The 27,269-nt window shown below is 36.2% G+C and overlaps 1 protein-coding gene across 1 annotated transcript in view; it reads right to left on the bottom strand.

Moving 5' to 3' along the window:
- LRPPRC (leucine rich pentatricopeptide repeat containing) overlaps positions 1-27,269 on the bottom strand; it is an 86,428-nt gene that overhangs the window by 7,744 nt on the left and 51,415 nt on the right. The window contains exons 26-34 of the mRNA XM_039698035.1: positions 18,145-18,213; positions 17,807-17,897; positions 15,358-15,500; positions 15,166-15,247; positions 11,173-11,296; positions 7,356-7,444; positions 3,963-4,167; positions 1,550-1,689; positions 1,272-1,387 (exon numbers count right to left, since the gene is read on the bottom strand). Coding sequence (XP_039553969.1) covers positions 1,272-1,387; positions 1,550-1,689; positions 3,963-4,167; positions 7,356-7,444; positions 11,173-11,296; positions 15,166-15,247; positions 15,358-15,500; positions 17,807-17,897; positions 18,145-18,213 — 1,059 coding nt within the window. The remainder of the gene's footprint in view (positions 1-1,271; positions 1,388-1,549; positions 1,690-3,962; positions 4,168-7,355; positions 7,445-11,172; positions 11,297-15,165; positions 15,248-15,357; positions 15,501-17,806; positions 17,898-18,144; positions 18,214-27,269) is intronic.

Here is a 27,269-nt window from a genome sequence, read left to right as displayed (position 1 = left end):
TAAGATACAATGCATACAATGTTATTTCAAGTATGTTATAGAACCATGAATTTAATTCTAACAGTTGGATGCTGTTGTAACAAGTTTCAGGACTATATTCATGGATATTATTCCATGTTCTGGAAATTTTTAGGAATACTATGATTTTACTTAAAAAATGAAAAGAACCCCTTATCTTCACAAAAGCAAAAAAAGTACTCGATTTTTATTTGCTCATCCCATGTCAATCAAAGAACAATCAACAAATCAGGAAGAGTGGAATAACCTGAGAATTATTTTGCATTTGCTGTTTCAAGCTATATAGCAAGAGGGTTTTATGGCAAAATCGTAGTCTCCTTTTCATTTAATATTCAAGATGACCAGTCAGGCAAAGCCCTACACAAAGTAAGGGTATTACAAGTACAACACCTTGCTCTGCAGCAGAAGTAACTGAACAGCTTTGTTGGTAGTGTCTTGGAATATCACAAAATACGCCATGGATGAAGCAGAGCTTTTTCTTCAACAGTTTAAAATACTTAGGAACTGGTAAATGAGTAGCATGCACCATCAGGAGATGATAAGAGGCCTTGATTTGAGGCAGGAGCCTATGCACACATCAGTCTTACTGCTGGACTGTCACCTGCTTGGATGAGCCTCCTGACAGAGACTGTTTCCAGCACCCACAGCTCATCCCACCTCTTGCTTGGCTTGTCTTTAGCTCTGCACAAATGGCACAAATGCAGCTGTCTCAAATCCTAACTCAGCTGAGACTGTGACCCAGAGATCAACACTTGGGTTTTAATGCATGTGTGACAGTCAAATAGAAAGCAAATTCAGCTCTCAATAAACCCTGAATGCAATATATACAATATTACAGCCAAGTGAAATGAAGTCCATGACAAGCAATCATTGCCTGCTTCTGTTCTGCAAACTGTACAGCTGTAAGATGTAATGTTTACAGCATTTAAGAAATTAGGTGAGTAGTTGCAAGGAAATGGTTTGCAAGAAACAACTGAAACGTAATAGAGAACTTTGAGAAAAATATTTGCAGTATAGAAATACTTCCTTTATTTCTTTCATGTTACTGGAAGATAAAAAACTCTGGTATGCAGTGCCACTCTCAGTACTAGAGCACGAGCCCATGGTTTAGTCTAAAGTGTGCATTGCTGCTCACACTGTAATTCAAATGCATCCCAGTAGCAGCCTGTGCTGCACAACATCTCTTTCTGACAATTTCTCAGTTAACCTTTGAAGAGCTCTAAGCATTTCTGTACCTCTTGTTATGTCATTACCTGTATCAACGATCTGGCATCATCCACTCTGCCTGCACTGATATACTGAAGGAAAAGATCTGTGACAGGTCTGTAAATTCCACACTGACTGGCCACTCGTTCTGCCATCGCACCAACTGCAAAATGATGGGTACATAAGGAAAATCTTTGATTGAGAAGCCTCTTCTGTAAACTTCACAGGCATGATTTATGCTGACTGAGCACGTTTTATGTGTAATAGCTCTTTCATAACACCTCTGTCGAGTCAGAATATTTAAATATCATTGCAATTAACTTACATTTTTCCACAGCTGGTTCTAATCCTTTCTCAGACACCTTTCTTAACAAATAGGAAATACTTCTGACAGCTTGATCAGGATTCTGTGCACCAGAGATAAGCAGAGGCTCAAGGTATTTCACAGCAGCATCAAGGTCATTGCTAGGAAAAGAGATTGAACTGGCTCAGTTTCTGAAATCAAGATTTCTAAACCTAAAGAAGCAATTACAATGAAGTTTTTGTTTTCTACATCAAGCTTGTATTTACCAGGAACAGTTGATGAAAAAACATTGACCAAAAAATTTTATTCACTCAGATATTGTATCAGTGAAACAATTTATGACTGAATGAATAAATAAATTAATAAATAATTTTAATGGCCTTTGACCTGTACAAAGTTTATGTACTTTGGACACACTTTCTTCATTAAGAAAGAAGAGCTCAGCTTGCTGCTTTAGGAAAATGCATCCTGCAAATCTAGAAGGCAAAATCTAAACATTATCAGAAGGTATCTGAATAATTAATGCATGCAACTTAAGTATTTTTAAGCAATTAATTATTTACCTGATTTCTCCCATGCCTGCCCTTTTGGATGCAAAAGACATTACTAAATGTCATTTGGTCATTACCTCTATATGCTTTTAATCTTAAGGCTTAAATATAGCAAATGCTAAAAAATAATGCAAGAAGTATTCACCAAAGTGTAAACTCTACTTCCAGCATTCTAAAAAGTTCAAATGACAACATCTCTTACCAGTTCATTCTAAAAGCTATTTAAATTGAAAAAGAAAACTGAGCACAACGAATGCTTTTAGGTGAAGCAGCAATGCAGCACACGTGACAGATATGAAAAATGCTTTGAAATCAGAAACACAGATCTACCAAAAAATAAACACTGTATTGGAAATATCTGTAAGAATCTGTTTTTCAGAGTTAAAAAGGTACACATTGCAAGGTATTTAAGAATATATAGAGTGCATATTATTGACACTGCTCAGTCTTTTCATACATCAAGTTAGTTTTGGTATGGGAAAAGTCAAGTTGATGCTCTACCTGCATACAGCAAGTTATTTTATTTATTCTTGTCGCCAATCTCCACCTTAAGAACACAGCCTGACTTTGCAACACTTGTACAACACGGAAATACAGGAAAATAAGCAGCTTATAACACAACTAATGAAGTGTCTCTCCCATCTGAAGCATTACGTTCAAGTCCAGGCACTAGAACTGTGTGCCAAGGGTCACTCGGATCTGCTCCCTGTGGCCTGGCATGCCTGAGGCAGCCAGGAATCTCTCATGTATTACAGAGCTCTACAGCTTTCCTGCCAAGTCAGGCACAGGAGGTCCACTCAACAAAACTAGTTTGCAATGAAACAGAATATGTAGGATTCCTGAAGAGTGGTTCCTGCAAAGTATATTTGAAAAGCTGACTTTGCCCTCTCTCCTCCAGGTGCTTCCTCATGCAATTTTACACAAAGGACAAACCAGCAGCACCGCACCACTGTATGAACTAAACCAGGAATGCACACAGAGCACGATACTGAACTGAACAGCTGAATCACAGGATACTAGAAAGTGTGGGGATAACTGTGATAACTAAATGGTATCAGCCTAAAGCAACAGCCAAGCTTCTTTACTTCTTACAAAAAAAACCAAAAAACAAGCACAGACCTCACTCCACAGATACCCTCCAGGTGCTTCCTCATGCAATTTTACACAAAGGACAAACCAGCAGCACCGCACCACTGTATGAACTAAACCAGGAATGCACACAGAGCACAATACTGAACTGAACAGCTGAATCACAGGATACTAGAAAGCGTGGGGATAACTGTGATAACTAAACTGTATCAGCCTAAAGCAACAGCCAAGCTTCTTTACTTCTTACCAAAAAAAAAAAACCCAAGCACAGACCTCACTCCACAGATAGACATCTGGCTTTCAAATTTTGAATGTAAAGACAATAATATTTCAAGACTATTTCAACTGCTGGAACAGGTAGTAGATTTTTGTTTCCAAACAACAACGAAACAAAAAAACACCCCAAAAACAAACAAAACCCAAAATATATTATATGCATAATCTCTGGGTGCTACATTTGATGAAGTAATTCCATTTTACCTTCAGATTTCATAGAGCTTTTGATGTAACACTAAGGAAACACTTCACATGCCCATTGGAACAAAGGTATCAAAGCTAAATTACAGCACCAAAGAAGACCTTAATGCTTCACAGTTATCACCCCTGTATTTCATTAAATTTTCAACCCCAAATTGTATGGGAGAAAATACCAGAACAGAACTGCATGCTATCCTCAACTAGAATTTTAACATCTGGGACACTGTAAAAATGGAAACAGAATGAAATGGATAACGCAAGAGATTTCCCAGCACACTGCAGAAAAGAATTAAATACACAGTCCTAGAAATACTTACCTCTTCGTAAGGGCCAATGCAATTGCATTAGGCACTAGTGAGTGAGATAAACCAATTGATTTTATGACGTCTCCCAGCATGTTTTCAAGTACTTTCAGGTTCTTTACATCTCCTTTTTCTGCCAGGGCCTGAAGGAGAGCAATAGCTGCTGGTCTACTAGGCAACACACCACTGTCAAGCATTCCTTTTAAAACAGCCAAGGCATCTAACAATGGTAAAGAAATAAGGGAAACAGAAATCAGATTTTCGTTCAAAAAGCACCATGCTGCTGGTATCATTAATCCTACCCATTTAAAATAAGTACAGAAAAAAATTTCTTTAAGCCCTGCAATCACTAGAGTGAATTCTAACTTGAATATATACACACAAATAAAAACTTTCAACAATAATTTAGGTTGAAAGGCTGTAATATCCCATAATAAGAAGTATTAAGCTACTTTCAACATTGAAATAATTTGTTTGTAACCAGCTCAAGGAAAGCAGGTATGTCATAAATATCCTCTCTTATGATTTTGAAGTCCTGACTCTTTACTTCTCTAAACCACAATCAATTTCCTTTACTAAAAACCAAATATGTTTTATATTTAAGAATAAATATAGCCTAAAAATGTAGTTCATTACAGAAACTGATGAATTATAATAATGAGATTTCTCTTTTTATGTATGCATGAAAGCTTTGTTTCCCAAAATTTAATTTTTAAATAGAACTATGGGATACAAGTCTCCCTGCAAAAACAAAAACTGAGAACTCAACCCTTACATCAGAAACTACTAAGATTATAGCAATTACATATGTTAAAAACGCACAAGGTCAGTCTCCTGTCCATCTGCCACAAATTCCCCAAACCCACAGCTGATGAAGTCACCCTCGTTTCTCCAAGCAGAATTCTTGTCTATTTACGTTATCCATGAGCAAACACACAGAGAAAGACATGCCCCTCTGGTAAAAATCTCTTATTCCTTACCAGCACAGGCAGGATTAATCACAGATGATAATTATAATACCAAGGGATAACACTTCTAGCATAATATACACCCACATGAACTCCCCAGCATTGCCATTCCAATTCAATATGCAGGTACTGCAGAAACCAAGTGTTACCCCTTACAGGAGAGGAAGCAAAAAACATCCTCTATGCCTAGGCTTCCTTCACAGCAAGTTTTTTTCTGCCCCACATTCTTCTTTTTAGGTAAAAAAAAAGAAGCAATACGTGGCAGGGGGCAAGATTCACAACATTTAAAAAGCAATCTCAGAACACATGCCAAGTTCAAATTCTTTCCTAACTAGGTGTGGACCTTCCTCTAGCACAGAGTACAACCACCTTCTTAAGAACAAGGACAGAGAAAGATTTGAAAGCTGCATATGTGCAGAATTACTGCAAGAATTTAGGCACTAGTAGCATAGTGAGTAATTCTGCAGGTAACTATATGCTTGTGAAAACCAACCATGCATCTTTCAAAATGCCATCCTATAAACTGCAAATTTTATACCATGAAGCTCAAGTTCCGACTCTTTAAAGTAACCTGGGTTTTACCAAGTTCTTGCTGGAAGATATCAGAGCTCTTAGGACTACACTTAGGGGGCTCCATAAAACCTTTTAACTGTACCACATTACACAGCAAAGAATGCTGATGAACTAAATGAGGTATGTAAGTTTTTGTAAAAGCAAGCAGGTTTTACACAAGTGAAAGCCATCACAGGATGCAGGTCAAATGGAGCTCAGCAACAAGACTACAAAACCACCATGCCCAAAAATGTTTTGGGTAATCTATGAGCCTTAGAAAATGACCAGTATGGCTGAAATACTTAGTAGCTTGCATTTTCAAGGCTTCACTTAGACAAAAACAAGTAGTATCTCTCAAAACAGAAACAAGGATTAAGTGTGACTATTCAATAAAATTGTCAGATAAAGTTTGTTCAATGCACAAGAGAAAAGAAAATATAATTTTGAAGAGTAATGTAATTCCACAGACATGAGAAACTTTGCATTATGCAAAAAATGAGATTTTTAGAGTACAACAAGGAAGAGAGTTGATGTGACAGAATTTACTATGCTAGCTAAAAAACCTCATATAGTCAGTGCAATAGACTGGTAGGATATGGAAACATCACTGATGTTCAGAAGAATTTTGGCATGCAATATTCAGGAAGAACTGGTAAAATACATGGCATATTCGCAAAGAAAACAGAGAAGACTTCTTAGAATAAAAACAGAGAGGAAAGTCAGCTGAAGGCCTTGAAAGCTGCAAAAAATGATCTGCCAAGAGCAAAAGGAGCAATAGCGTTCCTCACAAATACTTCAGTGGATCACAGCTGGCAATGATGTGAAATTGGAGACTGAATGAGGAAGAAGACAGGTTTATCAGCCACAGGAAACAAAGAGTACAAGTGAGAAGATGTGTCTAAATGCTCATCTTGAGTATTTTAATGTAGCTGATGTTACATGGATATGTGTTAATAGCACAGCTATGCATGATGGAATGAAATTAAATGTAATGATGGCACAATCAAAAGCACATTTTCTGATAGGCCTTATAAACTCAAGTAATACACTGAATTTGTACAACACTACTTAGACTTGCACGGAGATAACAGATATTGCCCTGCACGTACAACTACCTGCATGCAGAGTTTTCCTGTCTCACAAGAGCTCTACAGCCCAACTAAATAAGTAGGACATAACACTGTGGAGCTGATCTCCAGGCTGCAAAGTAGCCAATGCTGAGGACTACAATAAAACAACTGTAAACTTTATACACCATCTTGTTGGGAACCCTCATGTACTCTTTGGCCACCATTTTCTTCACTATCATCATTGTTACATTAAAAAGAAAACCAAACAGAGTATTTTGTTCCTGTTGGTATTGAGAACTATTAAAAAGTATTTGATTAAGTTTTTAAATCAATATTATAATCATTTAGTTCACAATCATGCACATTTAACAGTCAATTTAACTCATCTGGTATCTCACACAACCAACACAATATGCAAGAAACAACTGCTGGGAATTGTTTCAGATGCTCTAAAGTATGTTAATTTCCAAAGCAAAATGACTTGTGCTGTGAATTTTAACGCACTTGAAAGCCTGTACTTTCTCTCATTCTGGAGCACAAATTTTGCATGTCTGAAGAGCTGTGATTCATCTTAAGAAAACCCATCTTGTGTTAAATGGAATGGAAACTGGACTAAGTGGTCAAATGACAAGTACATTCATATTCAAGCTGTATTATAAATGCATGTACAGTAATTTACGTCTCTCAGCTACCACAAAAGGCTCTTGATAAGCAGGTAATTTGCTAAATGGACTCCTTTATCCAAGTATTCGAAGGGCGTTACAAGAAAAATCTGCAGAGGCATTAATGTGACGTAAAGGTCAAGCATTGTGACATACCTTTCAAATAATCCCGCCTAACTTGCGATATGATGAGGAGGCTGCTGGCAGCACTGTTCAGTGTGAAGCCCTTGATGTGGGTCTCAGCACTAAAAGAAGCAGACATTTAGAAAGGAATTACTGACATGCTTCTGATACGATAATAAATGGTTGAGCACCAAGGTGAAATTATAAAAACTACTGTTCGTATGTTAAAAATATTGCTGCAAAATATCGACCTGGAGACAGCTTTTGTGTTATCCTGTCAATGGTTATAGAAGGATAATTTTTTTTTGCATTCTGACAGATGACAAAGTTGGAAGTGAGCAACAAAAGAAACAAAGTACAAGATTTTTTTTAAACAATCGGTTCAGATTCTTGAATGCTGACATATTAGATGACTAAAATAACTGCATGCCCTGCATTGTTCTGTTGTATCCTAAGCTGGATACTTTTTCTTCTTTTTTCAATAGTCACCATAATTATAAAATATAAAACTATTCTTTCAGCAGTAAAAATGAAACATTTATTTTCAGCACTGTATATTTTAAACATAAACTAAAGCATATTATGAACTAACACCATATCATTTGGTTGATTAATTTTCAAATTTCTGTCACCTAGATGTATACAGGTTTTAAAGCGAACATCCTACATTTGCTGCCTTAGCCACATTAAAATTGTATTTCGCTTATCAATTCCTTGTCTCCTGTAATACAAAACTTCATGTAAGTAGAGCAAAGACAGCCTTTACTTTAGTAACCCTGCTAAAGCTTTTCTAACACTCTGGAAATTAGTCAAGAGAGACTAACCAGCAATCACATTGGTCTTATACTACAAAATGCTCCTAAATGACATATAGCCAAGCCCTATTTTTAATATATAAGGATAACTTTACAAATGTTCATTTCTAGATTACAAAATCTCTACAGAGTAAAGGGGGGCATTGCCATTTACCATATCAGCAATCAAGATAAACCTCACTGATCATCTTGTGGCAAACAACTGAGCAGCCTACCTACTTGAACTTAGGGGCTGAGCGGATTGGGAGGTAAGCAGGGTCATTGCTAAATTGTTCTCCTCAATCCCAAGAAAATCCTTCACATTGCACACAATATGACTATCCTCTCAGTCACTTTCAGCCTCCCAGGCTCACAAATGCAGTCACTGGACTCGGGATTTTCTTCCTCTCCCAACCAATCCCCTTAATCCCTGCCTAAGCACCCACTGCTCAGTTCCGCCTTTTTTTTTCCCTTTGTCCCATCTGTCAAAGCCCTTAAGTCAACAATTCATGCATGAGACTGTAAATTACATATAACAAAGGATTTACTTTCTCCAATCTTCCAATCTTTAGTGTGATTAAATAGATGTTAGCTACTATTACAGAACTAATCCATCATTCCAATACTCCTAAATTTCTATTTAAAACTTCTTGGACTAAATGCAGTACATATTCCTCAAAACAGTTCTAGAATGTGAAAGCAACTACACTTGGGTTAAGCAACAGATCAGTGATGTTCTGGGATGTCTGGTGTTTGTTTCTTTCAAAGGCAGTGTAGGAGTGCTATTTACTTCTCCGACATTGCTTTCTCATGGAAGTTTTTCAGTTCAGGTAAAACAGGGACATTTTGAAGTTATTGGATGTTTTAAAATTATTTAAAAAGTAGTTATTTTGTTGTCTATGCTAACGCGCACAGTAAGAATATCTACATATTATTCACCTTTTGAATTTGGCTTCAAATGAGAAATAATGAGGAATATGTAAAATATTTACATATTTACTCACAGTAAAATGAGCAATATGTATCTAAACTAAGGTAGCTTTCCTGTATTTTATGAAAATATTAGGAACTGCACAAGTTTCAGGCCACCACACACATTTAGGCTTTGTAGGAGTAATCTCTTTTAGTACGACGCTGGAAAAATTCTGAAGCATCCAGAAATGTGTGCTGAACACACACACTTGTTATTCCTCAATCACAGGCACACACCCCATCACTTTCTCTATTTCAATTAATTACTTAGTACTTAAAAGCTTTTCAAAATGCTTAATATAAGCATAATTTTGTTACTAGAAAAAAAACCACACAGATATGCCATGAACATGACCAATATGAAGCATTTTCTGTCTTGATGCAACAGTAAGCTGTCAGAAGCTTCTCAGATTGTCATTATTTGGCATTTCTGTGCTACAAGACAGAGTAGGAGAGTTGTGAAAAGCACCAGGGTTAGATCATAGTTGGCTTTGACCAGTAACCAAGAAGAAAATCTCTTATAAAATCCTGTTACTTTACTCCTAAACATCTCGAACTTCAGAGGCTTAACACATCTCTGACCTTTTCAGCCTTTCAAATAATTTTTTCCCTGAATTTTGAAGTTACATACTACACTTATCTAAACACTTATCTAAAGTGACAATTCTGAATCCTTGAAATACTAGGAACAAACCGCCACCTTCTTTCTTCTCTTCCAATCTGCAAAATACTGCTGGAGTTATGCACTACCTTGTGCATCTTTCTTACAAGTGTGATTGAGCTGTAGAGCAGGGAAGCAGTGGATCCATGTACAAATCTTCAATACAATGTTTCAAGCTTCCTTCCCGAAGAACCTTCCAATACATCTTTAGATACTTGAGTACTTTCTCTGAAACAAACTACCTAGATTTTATAAGCGCTTTTTGTACTCCCTAAAACATCTCCCCCCGCTCCAGCTTCTATTTGCAAAGATTTATTGGTTACTTGCATTACAGGGAGACCAATTTGATAAACTGATTTAGTTTTCCCTTAATATATACCATATATCCTGCAGGCCCAATCATTACTTATCATGTAAGTAATCAGTTGCTGAGAGCTATTTGCAAAAGGAATATTTGTTCTTCTGAAAGCAGAACTCCAACACTTTTTCAATGAAAGACATTTCTCCAATCTAAACACTTTTAAAAGAAAACATTAAAATAATCAGTATCATCTTACACTAGACTGTTCCTGGACATTAGAAACTAAGCTGGCTCTAAAAACTTTTACGCTTTTTTATAGTTCTCTATTACATTAGGTAATTCACCTACAGGCACTTTCAAATCCGCTGTCCTCATTCAGTGAGCACACTTGATGACAACCACCAAACTTGTTTTAGTTGAATAAATTGAAAGACTTACAACCCTTAAACTTAAATTCTTGTTCTTCTGAACTCTACATTGACAAGTCATAACACTTTAAAGCCTATAACCTGACCAGAACACACGTTACAGGCAATCATTAAAGCAAGTGCCATATCATACAACTCACTAAAGGTTAATTTGATTCCTTTCCTTCTAATAATTCATGACAGCAGGTTGGATTTATTTCAGAAGTGTAAGAGTTGGATCTAAGATTTATGGTCATCTCTTAGCCACTGGCATCACAGTCAAACATACCATTTTGCATTTGGCAGGCAGCCAGCTGCCAGGGAGTGTGGGCAGGGTAAGACAGCAGCAGGGACAGGCATTCAGGGGAAGGCTCACAGGCAGCTAAGTGAAGGAATCTTGTCTGTTTGGATATTGCTCTAAAGAGGAAAAGGCAGTCTGCCAGAAGGGTAGACTTTCAACTCTGATGCCAAGTACATTTGTTCAGATTGTTATTTGAAATGAGTTATTAGCAATCCACACTGTCATTCCAGTACCTTTTTAAAAATGTGGCAATAGCCCTATGAAACACGGGTGTATTTCTTACCACAGCTCCTAATCACTACTCATGACCCTTTTTCCCATTAAAAGATAAGGACTCACCTGAAAATTATCCAGAAATTATTTAACCCCTCTCTCTAAGCCAGTACAAGTCCCCCAAACAAAGAAAAGCCTTACATGCGTTTCACATCAAGGGCTTCATCAAGACAGTTCTGTGTTAACAGTGCTTTTATAAGGATGTCACATAAACGAGAATGAGACTCATCCTTCTCCGGTATTCTCCTGAAAATGTTGTAGGCCTCTAAAAAAGAGTAAGAAAGCCAAAAGGAAATGTCATACTGCAAGAATGTTGAGCACAGAAATAAATCACTTATTCACTGAAAAAGGTCCATCCAAAATCTGTGTGTCCCTTGCTTACATCTTTAAGCCCAGAGCTGCAGATCATAGCTTGCTCAAAACTGCCTGTATACAATCAGCACACACTTCGACAAGAGAGAAAGTTTGCTACTGCTCCTCCTTTATATGTGGCTGATGCTTCAATATCAACATAGCTGGTTAGAAGGGGAAGACTCAGGATTTTTGAAGCAACACCTAATTCTGGGGTATACAGTTACAGTGTCTGGTGCATGATCACAACAGCATTTAACAAATAATATAGGAGGCGATTCCAATATGGGGAGATCAAATTATTTGGCTACGACAAGATTTATACAAAACATACAATTTACAAATATACAGATATTTAGCAAGTAAACTACACTGCATTTGTTTGACTGATTAACAGTTTTATTTCATGCATTCACAATGACTGTCAGTGTATGAAAAGATGTTACCAAAAAGGGGGAAAAAATGATAAGCACAGTTTTCAGTCATTTATTTTTCTGAAACAAGATTATACAGCTATAAACATGCAGCTAGAACTGCCATCCATGCTGTAACATATGCCAGAAAGCTGTGTTAAGAACCACAAACGATCTTTTACATCTGAACAGTGAATGCACATTTCTTTTAATGACTCATGAAATAATTCCTTTAGTAGTTCAAATCACAGCCACAGTAACCTTTAAAACTTATCAGAGATAGTTGGACTATCACCACAAATTTCACAGCTAAGCATTAAGCTTTTTTCTTCTACTTTGAAAGTAAAGATGAAGACAACTCATTTGAATCTAATGTCATAAGAAGCATTACACTAATTGCACTTAGTACAGTGTGTTATGGAATTTTAATCAAAACTGTTGGTATGCCTTTCAGTTTGCATCTTAAACTTCATCAGCCATAAAGTATACACAAAAACCTCCTGAAATGTAGGCACAGAAATGGCTATGCATAAAATTTATTATTTACATCACACAGACTCCTACATCAACTTAATTAGAATTACCACAGCCATTCATAATCTCCTTTGTATGCTTGAAACTCTGTTAAATATATATATGAACAGAGATAAAGGGTAACAGCATCTTAGTAAAAATTAAATTAAATCAACTTCTGTGCATTTCAGTTTCATGCATAGAAGAGAGTCTGACATTACAAGAGTGATTGCACTGTCAACCAAAAGAGCAACGAAACAACAACAGGAAGAAACCACATAAGAAAGGTCCTGAAATCTTCCACCACTTTTACTTAGAGGTCTGAAGTTAGTTTGGCCTGCAGCAATGTGATGAACTCTCTTGCCTGCTCAGATGCTGATCACCAGCATTCATAGTGATGAAGTTTAAATTCTGTGGGAAGACATTTTTCTTTCCACTGCTCTGAAATCTGAGGTACCAGCAGACCAGCAACCACATTCAACAAAAACAATACCCCTCTGACTGGTATAACCTGCTACAAATGCAACTAATGACTTACAAAAATGCAGCTGACTGGTCATAGGTTTGGTCTATCTGCAATGTTTGAATTCTGTTTTTTTTAATGCCAAAAATTCCTTATGTTTAGAGACTCCTACAAAAGCTCTGCTGTCTTCAGACTGAACTAGGATTCCACCCTGTGTTTAAATATTACTTTTATCAGTTGGGTATAGAAATGGTCCTGGCCCCTAGTGGTCAAGATGTCAAGGCGTATGTTACTAACAATTATCACAGTCCATACCATGCAAGATCTCCTTCTACAAGGAAATATATTTAATTTTCAGGGTTTTTTGTAATGACTACTTCAACAAAGAATTAAAAATATTTCTACCAATTTTATTGTGTATGTCAGTCCTAAGACCATCCTATTCAGATTTTTTCTTAACTTCATTTTGCATCTCTGCAAGAAGCATGTTTGAATTATACCTAGATCAGTCTTGAATTGAGACATATCCCTGATCAGGTATTATCAGCTTATTACTTCTTCAGATGGCATCTAAAATTATTAAAATATATTAGCATTCAAAAGAGAAATTTCTTGGTTTCAAAATCATATTGTGCTATACCAGCTATTTCAAGCAGAAAGATTTGTTAGAAAAGTGACAACTTGCCAAGAAAGTCTCAGTTCTCAAGACAGTCAAATCTGTTTCAGCAATTGTGACTGTTTGGGATATGTGTTACATGATCTCCTGAAGTCAAGTTCTCACACTGAGGAATCAAGACAAAGATGAAAATATGACTTTGCATAAATCAAGCACTTTGGAGAACAGATTATCAAAACGTGTCAGACTTGGAAAGTTCATTGAATAGTTACATAACTAGATTGAGTTAATATTTTCTCCATCAAAAAGTTGCCCCATTACATTCATACCAAAATTACATGATACCGTTATATAAAAAAAGCAAAAACTTAGGTTTTTTTAGTTTTTTCTAAGGCCAAGAGAACAGTTTTCCAAGAAGACAATTTTTTTTCCCAACATAGTTAGAACATTTTTTCCCCTTCATTCCCCATAGCTCTAGACTACCTTCTCTAAAATATTGCACTTTAAAGAAAAGAATATGCAGAAGTGATTTATTACTAAGTTCAATATCTGAAATTACCACAGAAATATTATTTTATATTTTTGTTTTAAACTAGTCTCCCTGCCAAGTCTAAGGCAGTTATTTAGTTTCCTCTTGCTCTTCACTTGATCATTTATGATACCGAAGGCACAGGACACTTTCCTAGTGAAAATGTCACGAAGTACATTCCCTTGATTTCATCTGATTTTCAATGAAAACATTTCTTCAATTCTCATTTTCTTATGATACCCAACAGTTACCAGCAGAAGAATTTCCTGAAAACATGTCTGCCATAATACACAATTCTTAATTTTATACACGTGACATGGTACTGCACTCTCAGTATGCAGAATGTCCAGATTCAACTTCGGACTCCTAATCTAAATAAACTGAATATTTAGACTGAGTAACTCTAGATGGTAATTTCACTAACAATAGAAGTTAAATGTCTGAATGACTGATACATTCTTCCTTTAAAAACTCAGAGCTTAAAAATCTGTGTCCAACCCGTAATATATACTGATTACACTTAGAGAAGAAAATTACTAGGTGTCTTGCATTTATAAATCTTCCTCATTCAGCAAAATTAATTTTTAAACCTACTGAATTCTATTTTCTATACCGCTTTCATGTGAGGTACCTAGTTATTTACTATAGTATACATGAATAAAATAGGTATTTCCAGAATATTCAAATGCTCTGCACCTTGGAAAACACTAGAAATTAACTAATTGGGACCAAGGCTCTTCTTGGAGGGGCACAGCAATAGGACAATAGGCAATGGGCAGAAACTGATGCACAGGAGGGTCCACCTAAGTATGACTTGTGCTGGTGACTGAACACAGGAACAGATTGCCCAGAGAGGTTGTGGAGTCTCATCACTGGAGGTATTCAAGGATCCTGTTCCATGTGCTCAAGCATGAGACTGCCTGAGCAAAAAGGCTGGACCAGATGACACATTCTGGGTTTCTGGGATTTCCTCACCATTTTGTAAGGCCCAGTAAAGCTATTTCCTCTTCTCTCACCTTGCTTTGGGATGAGATGGATAGGAATGGATTTTCAATGATTAATCGCAGATTAAATCAAAGAATGGTACTGAAATACACTCTGCTCTTCTGTATATGAAGGCAAATGTCCATGCAGAAATTAATTTCATTTTTAGCAGAGACTGGGAAGTTTGCACAGAAGAGCTCTGCAGTTAATTGAAACCTTAAAATTAACATGGTGGGGGAAAAACCCACAGTGGATTTCAGTTTACCTTTTGCTTTATTTTTCTTGCAAAGCATCTGTATTTTCAGTTCTTCCCCAGTAGCAGCACTGCTACTATCTTCAGGACTATCCTTTAAAAGAAACAAACATTTAAAATACTGTAATGTTTTCTGTTAGTTTTTTTAATAAGAAGAAATAGATTCATAAGTGTTGTTATCTAGGAAAGTTAAATTCCACTTACCTTAGGTACTTCAAATGGAACAGCCTGACCATTTTTCTCAAATATCCCAGCTAGCAAAATTAGTGTCTTCCCACGAGGAACAATATTTTCTTCTTGAATTTTAGTCCAAATAGCTTCAGCCTTTCCCCAGTCCTTGTTGCTCTCTGAAACAAGATTAAAATCTTCAGATAAAAGCACATTTAGAACATACATCTGTATCTAAGGTGATTCAAAATGATGTCTTTGTAAAATAATTAATCAATTAATCATGTACTTCTGCTTCATACAATCATCAATTTGAAATTTTAAACTATTTTAATACATTGAGGATGTCAGAAAAAATCGCCAAGGATTGGACAAATTTTCAGATAAATGAAAAATCAGCTCAAAAGTAGTGCAGAAGTCATCATCCCAGCTCATCAGTTCTATTTGTTCTAGACTCTTAATTTAAATTTATATATGCATCACTGTGCACAACTGCAAAAAAAAAATAGAAATCTGGACTTCATGAAAGAAAATAGTTCACTACCATTTAACTACCTACAGCATCTGCTTTCTGTTGCCTTTACATTTTCTAGCTTTGCCGTCACCAATTGTGAAGCATTTATGACTCTCCATTGATTTACACCCTGGTAAAAATGAGCTCTCTAAAGCAGAAACATCCTTCTCAATAAACTGCCTTGGCATTTCATTCAAATCAGGTTTTGCTCTCCTACTATACATGCAAATCTTGTAAATTCTTCGCTGACTCTTCAAGAGTCAGTCTCTCCTCACAGGTGCACAGCAAAGGGCAGAAGGTGACATTTGATAGCTACAGCAAGGGGATATTGGAGAATGATCAAATCCTGGATCAGGCTGCTCAGAAAGGCTCTTTGAGCTCCACTGCTGGAGGCACCCAAACCCTTACTAAACAAGGCTTTGAAGTGATCTGACATTGGGGCTATCCTAGCTCCAGGAAATTGCCCAGGCCCAAACTCCTGAGGTTTTCTCCAAATCTAAATTATCCTGTGATAATCAAGTGCCTTGTTTTCAGCATTTTTGATTACTGTTTGGACTAGATGGTAGGGTTTTTTTATATACTTAAAATAGATCTGAAGTTATGGTTTTGGTACACAGTGACAGTCCTGCTGTAGTTGTGTATGGGGCAGCTTTGATAGGTAATCTAAAATGGTTGAAAGCAGGATTATGCATGGCTTTTGTCTTTCATGGTGACAGAAACCCACAAATGTTTTCCACTTCTTTGAATAGATGGAATTGGTTCTGTCTTCTGAAAGAAGACTGAAGATTTTGCATGACAGAATTTGATGAATTGTATCTTCTTAGATTCTCTTCCTAGCAGGCACACTGTCAGACTTAGTCACTGCCAGAGGTGAACAGGATGAGTGGAGAAATAGGAAGGTTCTCTCCCTGCTGAGACAAGATTGATTTTCAGGCCTACTTGATTTTTGATGGTGAACCAGTCTGTGTAAAGCCAGACTTAGGTAACACTACAGTTTTCTTTGAAGCTTTGCCTCAGGAAATGAAAAGCAGCAAAATTCTCAAGGGCTCTCTGGTCACATTTTTTTTGTAAAAGTACTCATGTCTTCTCCTGCTGTAGCTAAACGCAGTAGGGAAGAGGCCTGCACCAGCAGTCCTACCCAACCAAAAACATACTTAGAGAACAGCCTAAAATTACTTAAAATTCAAAAGCAAGTTTTCCAGACATATCAAACACCTGTAATGGCTCAATAATATATAGATATATGTACATACACTACCAAAGTACACAGAAATCCCTGTAATGCTTTATGTCCCAATTTATTGTGTAGTGCTCCATATTCAGTCTTAACACAATGTATTTTTTCAGTATTTTAAAATAAATCTCCAAAATTTTAATCCTTTATAATACAGTACACTGAATAACAAAAGCAACATAGACTGAAAAACACAGAGAAGAGGAATGAAAACCTCATAGACACATACTACACTAAGTCTGCACAGAAATGAAGTTCCAGTTTTCAAAACTGTTTCATGACAATAAACAATGCAAAAGTTAGGTAGTGGCTGGGGAAAAATAAGTAATTTAAAAAAATATAAGCACCTTGCAGAACCAGATCCAATTACAGGAGACCCTCAATTTTCATCAGTTATAATAGATGAACAGGCTTTCTTCTTTAAGTACATTGAAAGCCAAAACAGAATTAACTTTCAAATTATAGCAGACAATAGCATGGATGGGAAAACTTGTATTACATAAGTCTATATATTACATCCATCCATCCATACACACACACACACTGTATTAATTAAGCATTCAGGTCTGCAGATGAAAAAAACAAACCCCTGACATCTCCTCCCCCACAAGATGCCTCAGAAATGGTAGCCAGACTAATTGTGTATCAAGATACAGCTTCTCTCCAGGGTTATGTCCCATCTCCAACCACACAGGAAAACAGATTACAAACATGGATAAGATCTCAAGCTCACTTACCACACAGTTCAAGCAGGTGGTAGTACATCTCATCTCTATCGCATTCAAACAGATTTCGAGTTGATTCTACCAACTGTTCCAAAGTTTCCATCTTCAAAAAGAAGGAAGAACTCGGTTATACCTCAGCCAAACAATTATTTTTCTATATATGTGTACATACATGTTATGTGCACTCAGCTAAAATAGTATTTCTGTTTAAGTACACACCAGCATTAAGTTCACCTCATCAGCCTGTCACATGTCCTTTCACAAACATAAAATCAAGTGAGAAAACACTTCAAAACAATTTTTCTTGGAATAAAATAACAGCTCCATAGAACATATCATGCAAGTCATACCTGTTTATTTAATATACACTTTTTTGCAAACCATTTCAATCTTCCAGGGTGTGCTCTCAAGCCAGGAGTCTGTAAAATATTTCCACAAGAAATACATTACTGCACATAGAACATTCTAAGGGAACATAAAGATAATACAGGTATTCATAATGAAAGTTCATAGCTGTTGTTTGTTTTTTGAAATCCAAATGAAACTACAAGCTCACAAATAATCATGTTAAGTTGCACTTGAGACATAAAAATTGCAGTAATCTTATTCAAGACAGTCTCCTTTTTGGCTGAACACTGCTGAGAGAGTTCATTTAAAATACACTTCAGATGAACTGAAACATTAAGTAACTTCTTTCATCACATTAATAGGGTATTATTGCTGTACCTATAGTAATCCTTTGTATTACTCCTGGTAAAGAATTACACCAAATGTTTCCAAACTGTCTTCACAATGAAATAGTTGTTTCCAGCACTGCTGCAGCTTAGCAGCTAGAGAGCTGTTTCTGACCTGCACCATCACCATTTGGTGATGCCAATATACTGTAATGATGCCAGGTATAGTAACTGTAGGGCAATTCCTACTCCAGAACAGACTCATGATGTACTCTTAAAGCTAAGACGCTTAAGGCTTGCCCTTATGTGTGTATACATAGAGGAGTTGATGTGTAATCGCCAGCATGCCACAGTTCTCTGTGTTACTGACTTTTCCAGGTTGCAAGCCTTTGCTTATTCATTCCTTTGTTGTTTCAAGCAGACTGCAGCTACATGGTAGCTACAAATGTTCAAAGGAAAGGTTTCCTTGAAACTCCATCTGGGGCAGAAAACCACACTGTGCCTTCCCATCACCATATGCCATAACCAAAACAGCAGTTCCTCAACTTAAGTAAAGTCTTAAATAAAGATAGGAAAAGTCAAATTTTTTGAAGAGACGTGTCATACATTCTACCTACTCATGTCCAACACATCTAAAAATGGTTCCACCAAAATGTGTGCAAAGCATCCATCATTTTTACCTCTTGGCCTTCCCTCCCACAGGTACTTGGATTTCTTGGCTTTATACTATCTTGTCTTAGCACAAATATAATTTACAGAGTGGACTCCGTTTTTTATTTCAAATGTCTAGATTCACATTAATATAGCTTAAAGTAATTCCAAGGAAATGTGTGTTCACTCCTACAGAGAAGCACGTGTTTTGACTCTTGAAGGCATTTAGGTTTGACTATTTTAAGAAATCTCTACAGTTTAAATGTGAAGTGCAACTTAAAAAATCTGAATGTCAGTTTCTCACAAAATGCTGTGAGAAAATATACGTTCCAGCTACAAAACAGTGGGAACAATTACTACTGGAAATGTGAATTTATCTTCTCTTTTAAACATAATTTCCTTTTCCCATATTCTCCAAGCATAGAATTACTACCCTTGCAACTTTCTGAAATAATTCAGCATACACCAGAGATCCAGCACGCAAAATTTCAGTGAAAACTTCAAAACTTTGCTAAATATACAGCAAACAATGTTCTGCAGAGTAAATGTTGGGCCATATAATCCCACCAACTACCCAACCATTCTATGATGTCAGCATAAGGGTTTGTTAAAAACAGGATGTTAATCCCACAGCTCCTCAACAACAGAGCATCTCTGGGCCTTCAGCTGTGAATAGTCTGTTAGAATAGTCTCAGCCCAGGTTACAGAAAAATTGTGTCTTCCCAAATATTCAAAGTGGTATATATAAACACAGCTTTCCAGGTACGTGGTTTTTTTCCAATTAGTTGTTAGTTTGTGTTTTTTCCCCTCCCCACAGTTACTTATACTAATAGGTACCTGTTCAGTGCTTTTTTAAGAGCTACCAAGCAGTTTCACATAAAATATGTTGAAAACTAAGTCAAGAATTAACATCTTACACAACAGGCTCTTGATACACAACAGGCTCTTGAAAATGAAAAAGAAAGAAGTATGTTGCCTGCATTTGTAGCTAATCCTCTTTAGGACATGGTAAAATTCAAATGCGGAATTCACTTACAACTTCCAATATCACTGCTGATCCGAATGCCAATGAACTCAACAGCTCGAAAGCTACAAACTTTTTATAGTAAATCCTTTCCTGTTCAGAAATGATTGATGTGTCTGTCACTACAAGGACAGCTGAGTTATACAACAGATATCCTTGTGTTTCATTTTGAAATTGAGAAGTGTTTTCACATACTGCAGGTCTCAATCATCAAAAGAACATCTAGGTCAGATTAACTAAATCTCCAGGGCTTGCCTGATAGTCCATATTTGTAGCTTATCCTTTACAATCTTAGGGAATTTTAAACATTGCATTTAGCAGCAAGCAGTGTTTTTACAATACAGCAGACAAAAATAAAGAATAATGTAATGTAAGGAATAAAGAAAAATTAAATAAAAAACTATAATTACTCTTCCAAATTCCCATTTACAATTTTGATCTTGCTTGTTTCAATGAACTGAATTAAAAAAATAAATCTATATCGAGTCTTAGTGGTTTCTTTGTTTGGTTGCGTTTTTTTGAGAGTCTCATGCAATTCATCCAGCATATAAACCAAACACAGATTTCTGGCTTTTACATTCTTTTGAAATATAAAACAGTTGTACTGTACCAAATCAAACCTTGTTATCCTCTCTGTAACAGTAACTACAGGAGAACATAAAATGTCAGGAAACACAGCAATACTTTCCCTTTAGTGCTCTTCCACTCTCCAACTACCTGAGGATCAGTGATCACACTGGTTCTAGTAAGTTACTCCTCTTCCATGAGCTCTTCTAGCTGCCCCTGAAACCCCTTAAGATTTACCACATTCAAAAGATCTTTTGGCAATGGGTTGCCTCCACCACCTTCTGCAGAGAACAACCAAAGTACTACCACTTTTGATTGTTTTCAGTGTAACTTCTACTAGCTTGGATTTTGTATCAGAAGACAATATACAATTGATTTTTCTTTATTATCTTAATTTCATACTAATTTAATGACTATTATATAAAATAATTCCCTGACTCTTCTCCAGGCAAAGCAGAATTCAGCTACTTCATAATATCTCCTATAGAAATCAGAGTTTTGATCAAAACTCTGGACTTGTGATTCTTGGGGTGTCCTACACAGGGACAGGAGGGGGACTCGATGATGCTGACAGCCCCCTTCCAACTCAGCATATTCTGTGACAATTACACTCATTCTAAACTTATACCCACACCAATTTACTCACTGATTCTACACCTTCACACACAGGAAGGGACACTAACCAGAAAGGGATAAATATGCTGCATCTTTGGAAGAACTCCTGTCAAGTAGCACTCAAAAACCATACAACAGTCCTAACACACTGAAAGCATTTGATTCGTTCTCCTCCTTCTGAAAACCAGTCACTTCAGGTGATTGAAGGGGTCCAATCAGCAGATTTTCTGTACTAACAGCTTTATTTGAGATAATTTCCACCTATTACAGCTGAAAGAAAACAGATTGTCTGGAAAAATAGTGACCTGTCAGAGAGGAATCTATTAGATGATTTTCCAGATTTTAAAACAACAATAGAAATATTCAAATTCTGTTTACATTAGTGTTCTGTAACTGCTACAGCCAGTAGAGCTATACTGTTTTTTTACTTTCAAAAAAGTTTTTTTAACAAAAGCTTAAAAATTACAGAAAACATATGAAAATATTTATTTACTCCTCCCCACTTGCCTAAACAAAACTTTTTCTCTTTAAACACAAAACTTACAGAGAAAAACCACAAAAGACAACATACAGACCAGAAGCCCCGAATCCTTTTCAAAAAGATGACTTTGAGCTAACTGAGAGTTGAGAACTGCCCCAAAATAGTGCCATTTTTGCTGGCTTAGGTTGCATAACTTAAAAAACCGGCAGCATCATTTTTCATTTGGCATATATGTGACATGGGATGGAGAGATTCTGTTTTAATCTTGCAACACTGCACCTTCACAAATGACTACTGTGGCTGTTTGGCAAAGTATTTCTTACATCTAGCAGTCAACTTACTCTAGCCTTTCATAACTGCACCTTGAATAACACATCAATTCTAACTATTCAACTTTAACCCCAACCACCTTACCTAGTTTACGTTTACTTCAAAATTTCTGCATTTTGTTTGCTTTAAAAAGTTCAATATTTTCTTAGGGAAACAGTTCTACTATAATCACTATTTCAAACATATTGGAAAAAAACAGCCAAATTTTATAAAAGCCATCCATGTTGCACTTCCCAATGGTATTCTTTGGAAGGACAGATCCATTCATTCCTCTCTTTGCAGCTGAAAAGTCCAGTAATCATAAGAGACAGCTAATGCTGCTAAAGGAATAAGAACATTTCATGAAGAGTTACATCAGCAGCAATAACAGACTTATGTTACCAGTACCAGAACCAGTTACTGAGATTTAGATGCCAAAGCAATGTCTTGCAGGAAAATGCATTACTCCTCCAAGCAGACAGCCTTGGGCAGACAGCGATAAGAACTGATGTGTGTCATTCCTAACAGCTCTCTCCAACATAAGCACCATGGAAAACACAACACTTGACGGGAATTTCTTAATTTAAAGACAGATTTTTTTTCCCTGATGCCACAAAAATGTCTATGAAAATCTCATTAATTCCACACAGCTTTAATGAAGCTTGGGATATTTTTGCATGGCAGGTTATTTGAACAAAGCTGTTTACAACATAAGCACTGAACATTTTCCTTCAATCTTCCCCTGGGTAAAACTTGTAGCAGAAGTCCTCACTTCTACTAAGCAGTAGGTGCACTTCTTAGTCAGAAAGTCAGAAGAACATATTTAAGATTTCTGTACCTTAGGTAGCCATCCTAGTCTAGTTATTGAATGAGATGGTTAAAAGTGTTTTATACTTCTGTTATTTTTATTCCTGCTAAACACTCCTTTAGTTCCAAATAACAATGCATTCATTTTTTTTAAAATACCAATTAACACATGTACATTATTTTTAAAAACAATCTTACTTCTTGAGTTCCTGTGTAAGCAGGTATACCACTTTGCTGTATTTCTCCCACTACAGTCATCACAGCAAAGTCTAAGTGAAGTATCAGTGTTGAATATACAGGAAAAAGAGAACCTATTTTGATTACTGGCTCTGAACTTTTATGCAATAGTCGAGAAGCTCACAAAAGATCCAACTTTAGAGACTGAGTAATCTAAAAATAATCTGTGCATTAAAAAGCATCATATCAACTGTCCAATAAAACATATTAGTGCTCTCCTAACTCAGCTTTTATTTAAGTCATTGTGCTACCAGGATGATATTACAGCTAGGGCTGTTTATGGCTGGCAATGGAAGCAATACTTTTTCTACAAGTTAATTTTCCACTGTGAAAGAAGTTTAGTTTTCAACGATTTAGAAAATGGCTTCTTTGGTGATGGCACAGAAAGATACCCTCACTCACGTTACTCTTTCTAAACAAAAGAAAATCTTGCGATCTCTCTAAAAAATCAGCAATTTCTTTTCTTCTTTATATCTTTGTATGAGTAATTTCTTTCTTCTTTATTATTTATAAGCAACTTTGCTCAGAAATAAATATGACTAAACAAAATACAACCCCCATAACACAGAATTCTTTAAAGAGAAACTCATCTAAAATATGTGGACTCTTGTTCAACTTTCTGGACAAGAGATGTATGTAAACTTGAAAACAGTTACATCAGTACCTTCAAGATGTCTACTTTTCATGTTTGATAACGAGAGCAAGTACTCTAATGTAGTAATGGAATATTGAAACTTAAGAGCTGCTCCACTGCAAGTCATGCCTTCAAAGCCTACTCAGCTAAAGTGTATTTGATATTTTATTTGCAGTACCAGATATTTAATGAAAGACAAAGGGACACATGTCTACACATCTATCCTCACTAACTATTTTCCTCCAACTGGCAAGAATTCAATCTAATTCTCTCCTTTCCACCTATTCTACAATCACACAAGGTAGCAACCAGTCAACTTCTACTAGGTCAATTTTGATGTAAAATGCAGCAGTAGCTCACAGTATGTAAACTTCGTATTTTCTGTCTCCACTGGGAAAGTTTGTACTGTTGGTTTGTGGCTTTTTTCTTCCTACATATGTATTTGCTTCAAAGCTTCTGTCAGTTTCACAGTTCACCGACTTTTCCAGTGCAAGTATCTGTTGAGTAAATACTAATTTTATTTATTTCACTTGAAAGAGGACTATACCCTGCTTTATGTTAGGCAAAGACTGACAAAAACATCAGGCAACTTGATTATTTTCCAAAAATACTAAAATAAAAGTAGGATAGAGTTCTACAACTTTATCATTCCTCAAACAACTGAAACTGATATACATTTAATCACTACTGGAATATTCTACATTTACCAGTAAGTTTTCCAAGATAAATTATGTGGTGAAATATTATTACCAAAAAAAAAAAAAATTAGAAGACATTCCCAACAATAACCACACTGGAAGAAAAGGTGGCACAAAAATTACACAAAATCTCTGCTTAAAACAAATGTCCTCACAGTTATCCTAGACTTAACACAAAGCAAAGATTTGCTCTTGGCCTTGTAATGTGGTTTTACAGCATATGATGAATGAAAAAAAAGCATTATAAACCTCTTCCTTCTAACACAAAGTCCCTGGAGCTAAGAAAAGATGCACAGATCTTGCCATAATCCCACATTCTGAACACATTACTGTCTTTCTTTTGAGAAGGAATTTTTTCAGCAGTCATCTCCTTTACCAAATTGACTTATTTGAAACATATCCCTTGCCTGTAAGAAAGGAATACTTCAGAATTTCTAAATAACATGCACTGAAGTAGTAAGCACCCTTTTTTTAAATTAACCTACATACACTGATGCATGGAAAGAAAATCCAAATGCACTAATAACTAACTGCATCAGAGTCCAGTTTCAGAAGGAGAAGTAATGATTTTATTGGACTAATAGGACTCAATAGCAATAATTAAAAAAATTAATCTTTTCTTGTAATTATAGGGCTTGCATGCTTAAAAGCTCTTTCCCCTCTCAGTTGTATAGTTACTTTAATAAAAGCTATTACACCCCCTACAAACTATTCCTAAATCTCAGACCACCATTATCTAATGCAACCTTGTTCACAAATATTTAAATTTTGTTCTAATCACCTCCACTCTTTTCTCAACAGGACCAAAATTAAGTCTTTGTAAATAAATTCAGAGACTAGATATAACCATCACTAAATTACACATAACTGATGCACCCCCCTCACTCCCCCAACCCTGCTGTCACAAATCAAGAAAGCATCTTCTCTTGGTAGTTCATCTCCAGCATAAAATCAGCAGGATGCAATTTTATGATGCAGGCTCTTTAAAAAAGCAATCTGGATGAAAGAAGGTTGTAATCTCTCAATATCATGTAGAAATATTCTCATTGTTTTTATGGCAGATTAAATCCAATGGCAACTGGTATCTTGAGGTCTGCTGACAATCAATGTCACAATTCTTTGCTTAAATCTATTTACCTCTTGAATTAACTTGACATCTGTTGATAGATATATTCCTGTACACTGAACTCACCCAAACCAGTTCTTTCGTCAGGTCCCAGATTGCAGCAGCAAATGCCTTTTCTTACATTTCTTCACAATGGAACACATTTCATTAAGCTATTTCACAACATTTGATCCTGAATTCTTCATACTAATGTCTCAAGATATGTGGGACATATTATGATAAATTTAATTTTTAAATATGAACAACATATTTAGTATGAGAGCAAATGAAGACAGTATCACACTTGATTATAATTTGGTTAAAAGAATTCTGAACCCATGCACTATCCATGGCCCTTTTCAAGGAAGGCTCCTCTAGTGGAAACAAAATACATAGGTTGAACTTCTCCTAAAAAACTCTGCCACACAGTTCTGAGATCTTTCCCTGTATTCCAATCTTCTTTGCCTTCATTTCCAGCAAAACCAAAACCATAGCAGGAATGAGAGCTTTTACTCTTTCATTGAAGGAGCAAGTTAACAGCTGTTATTTTAACAGCCCATGTGATCTGATCTAGCAAGATTTCAAGAACCATCTGTTGAACAACATGAAGACAGTGAAACACTGCTACCAACTCCTACTTCCTATCAGAGGAATCCGTGAGCTTCCAGTTAAAAATGCAAGGCACCTGACACATGATTCTGAACAGGTGCTTGTTTTGGTTTATTCAGGTAAGTATTTTGTTGTACAATGAAAATTCATTTAAGGTGCAATGACTTTATTGATACAGTGCAGAAATGGCTTAACACCAGTTTAATACCTTGTCTGCTCACTCACAGGAATGAAGTGTCCATTGCTGCTTCATGAAAACATGGTTCAGACTTTCAGTAAGCAGATTTATAGATGGGCTTTGCTTGACCCTCTGCTGCAGAACTGTTAAGAGTACTGAAAGACATACAAACCTCTTCAGAAAAAGCCAAAAGCAGACAGGGCCTGCATTACACACCAATTCAGTGAGTATTTAAATAGCTGCATTTAGCATGACTAAATGAAGGAAAAAGGGTGAGTCTAGAAATACCCAATCATCATGAATGCAAAACAGCTGCAAATTATGAGATCTTGGTGAAAGATTCAGAGATAACCAAAATATCAAATCCAACAAAAATGGCAGACATCAACTATATTTTAACTACTCTAAGTAGTAAAATCTATAAACCTCCAAGCAGCATGAAAACAAACAGAGCAACAGGTGAAAAGGGGAATAAATAAATTCCTCCAAGATGGAGTAACATTCCATTTTTCACTCTACTTTTCTGGATGACCTTCCCATTACTACAGATCTTCAGCACCTGCTTAATAAAGTGGCAATGAACAGCTGAGCAAACAAAAGGGACTTTTTAACTTTCCAGTACAGGCAACAGGTAAGAAATTGAGAGATCTGACAGACTAGGCTCTAAAAAATTCTTCTACCATTTACATACCAGACTTAGAAGACCATAAGGCCAAACAATTCTTCTAGATTCTCTCCACATAATTATGTATGACCTCTCTCCAGGAGGAGATCTGATTCAGTATTTTTGAAATAAGAAAACATTTCAGAGGATAGGTAAAGTATTTTTTAAAACTTACTTCTCCCCTAATCCTATTTATTGAAAATTCACATCCCTTTCTTTTAG

This window comes from Passer montanus, unplaced genomic scaffold (genome assembly GCF_014805655.1).
Source record: "Passer montanus isolate IOZ18808 unplaced genomic scaffold, ASM1480565v1 scaffold12, whole genome shotgun sequence".
Taxonomy (NCBI): Eukaryota; Metazoa; Chordata; class Aves; order Passeriformes; family Passeridae; genus Passer; species Passer montanus.
The sequence above is the reverse complement of the archived record's forward strand: the minus strand, read 5'-3'. Positions and strand labels throughout refer to the sequence as shown.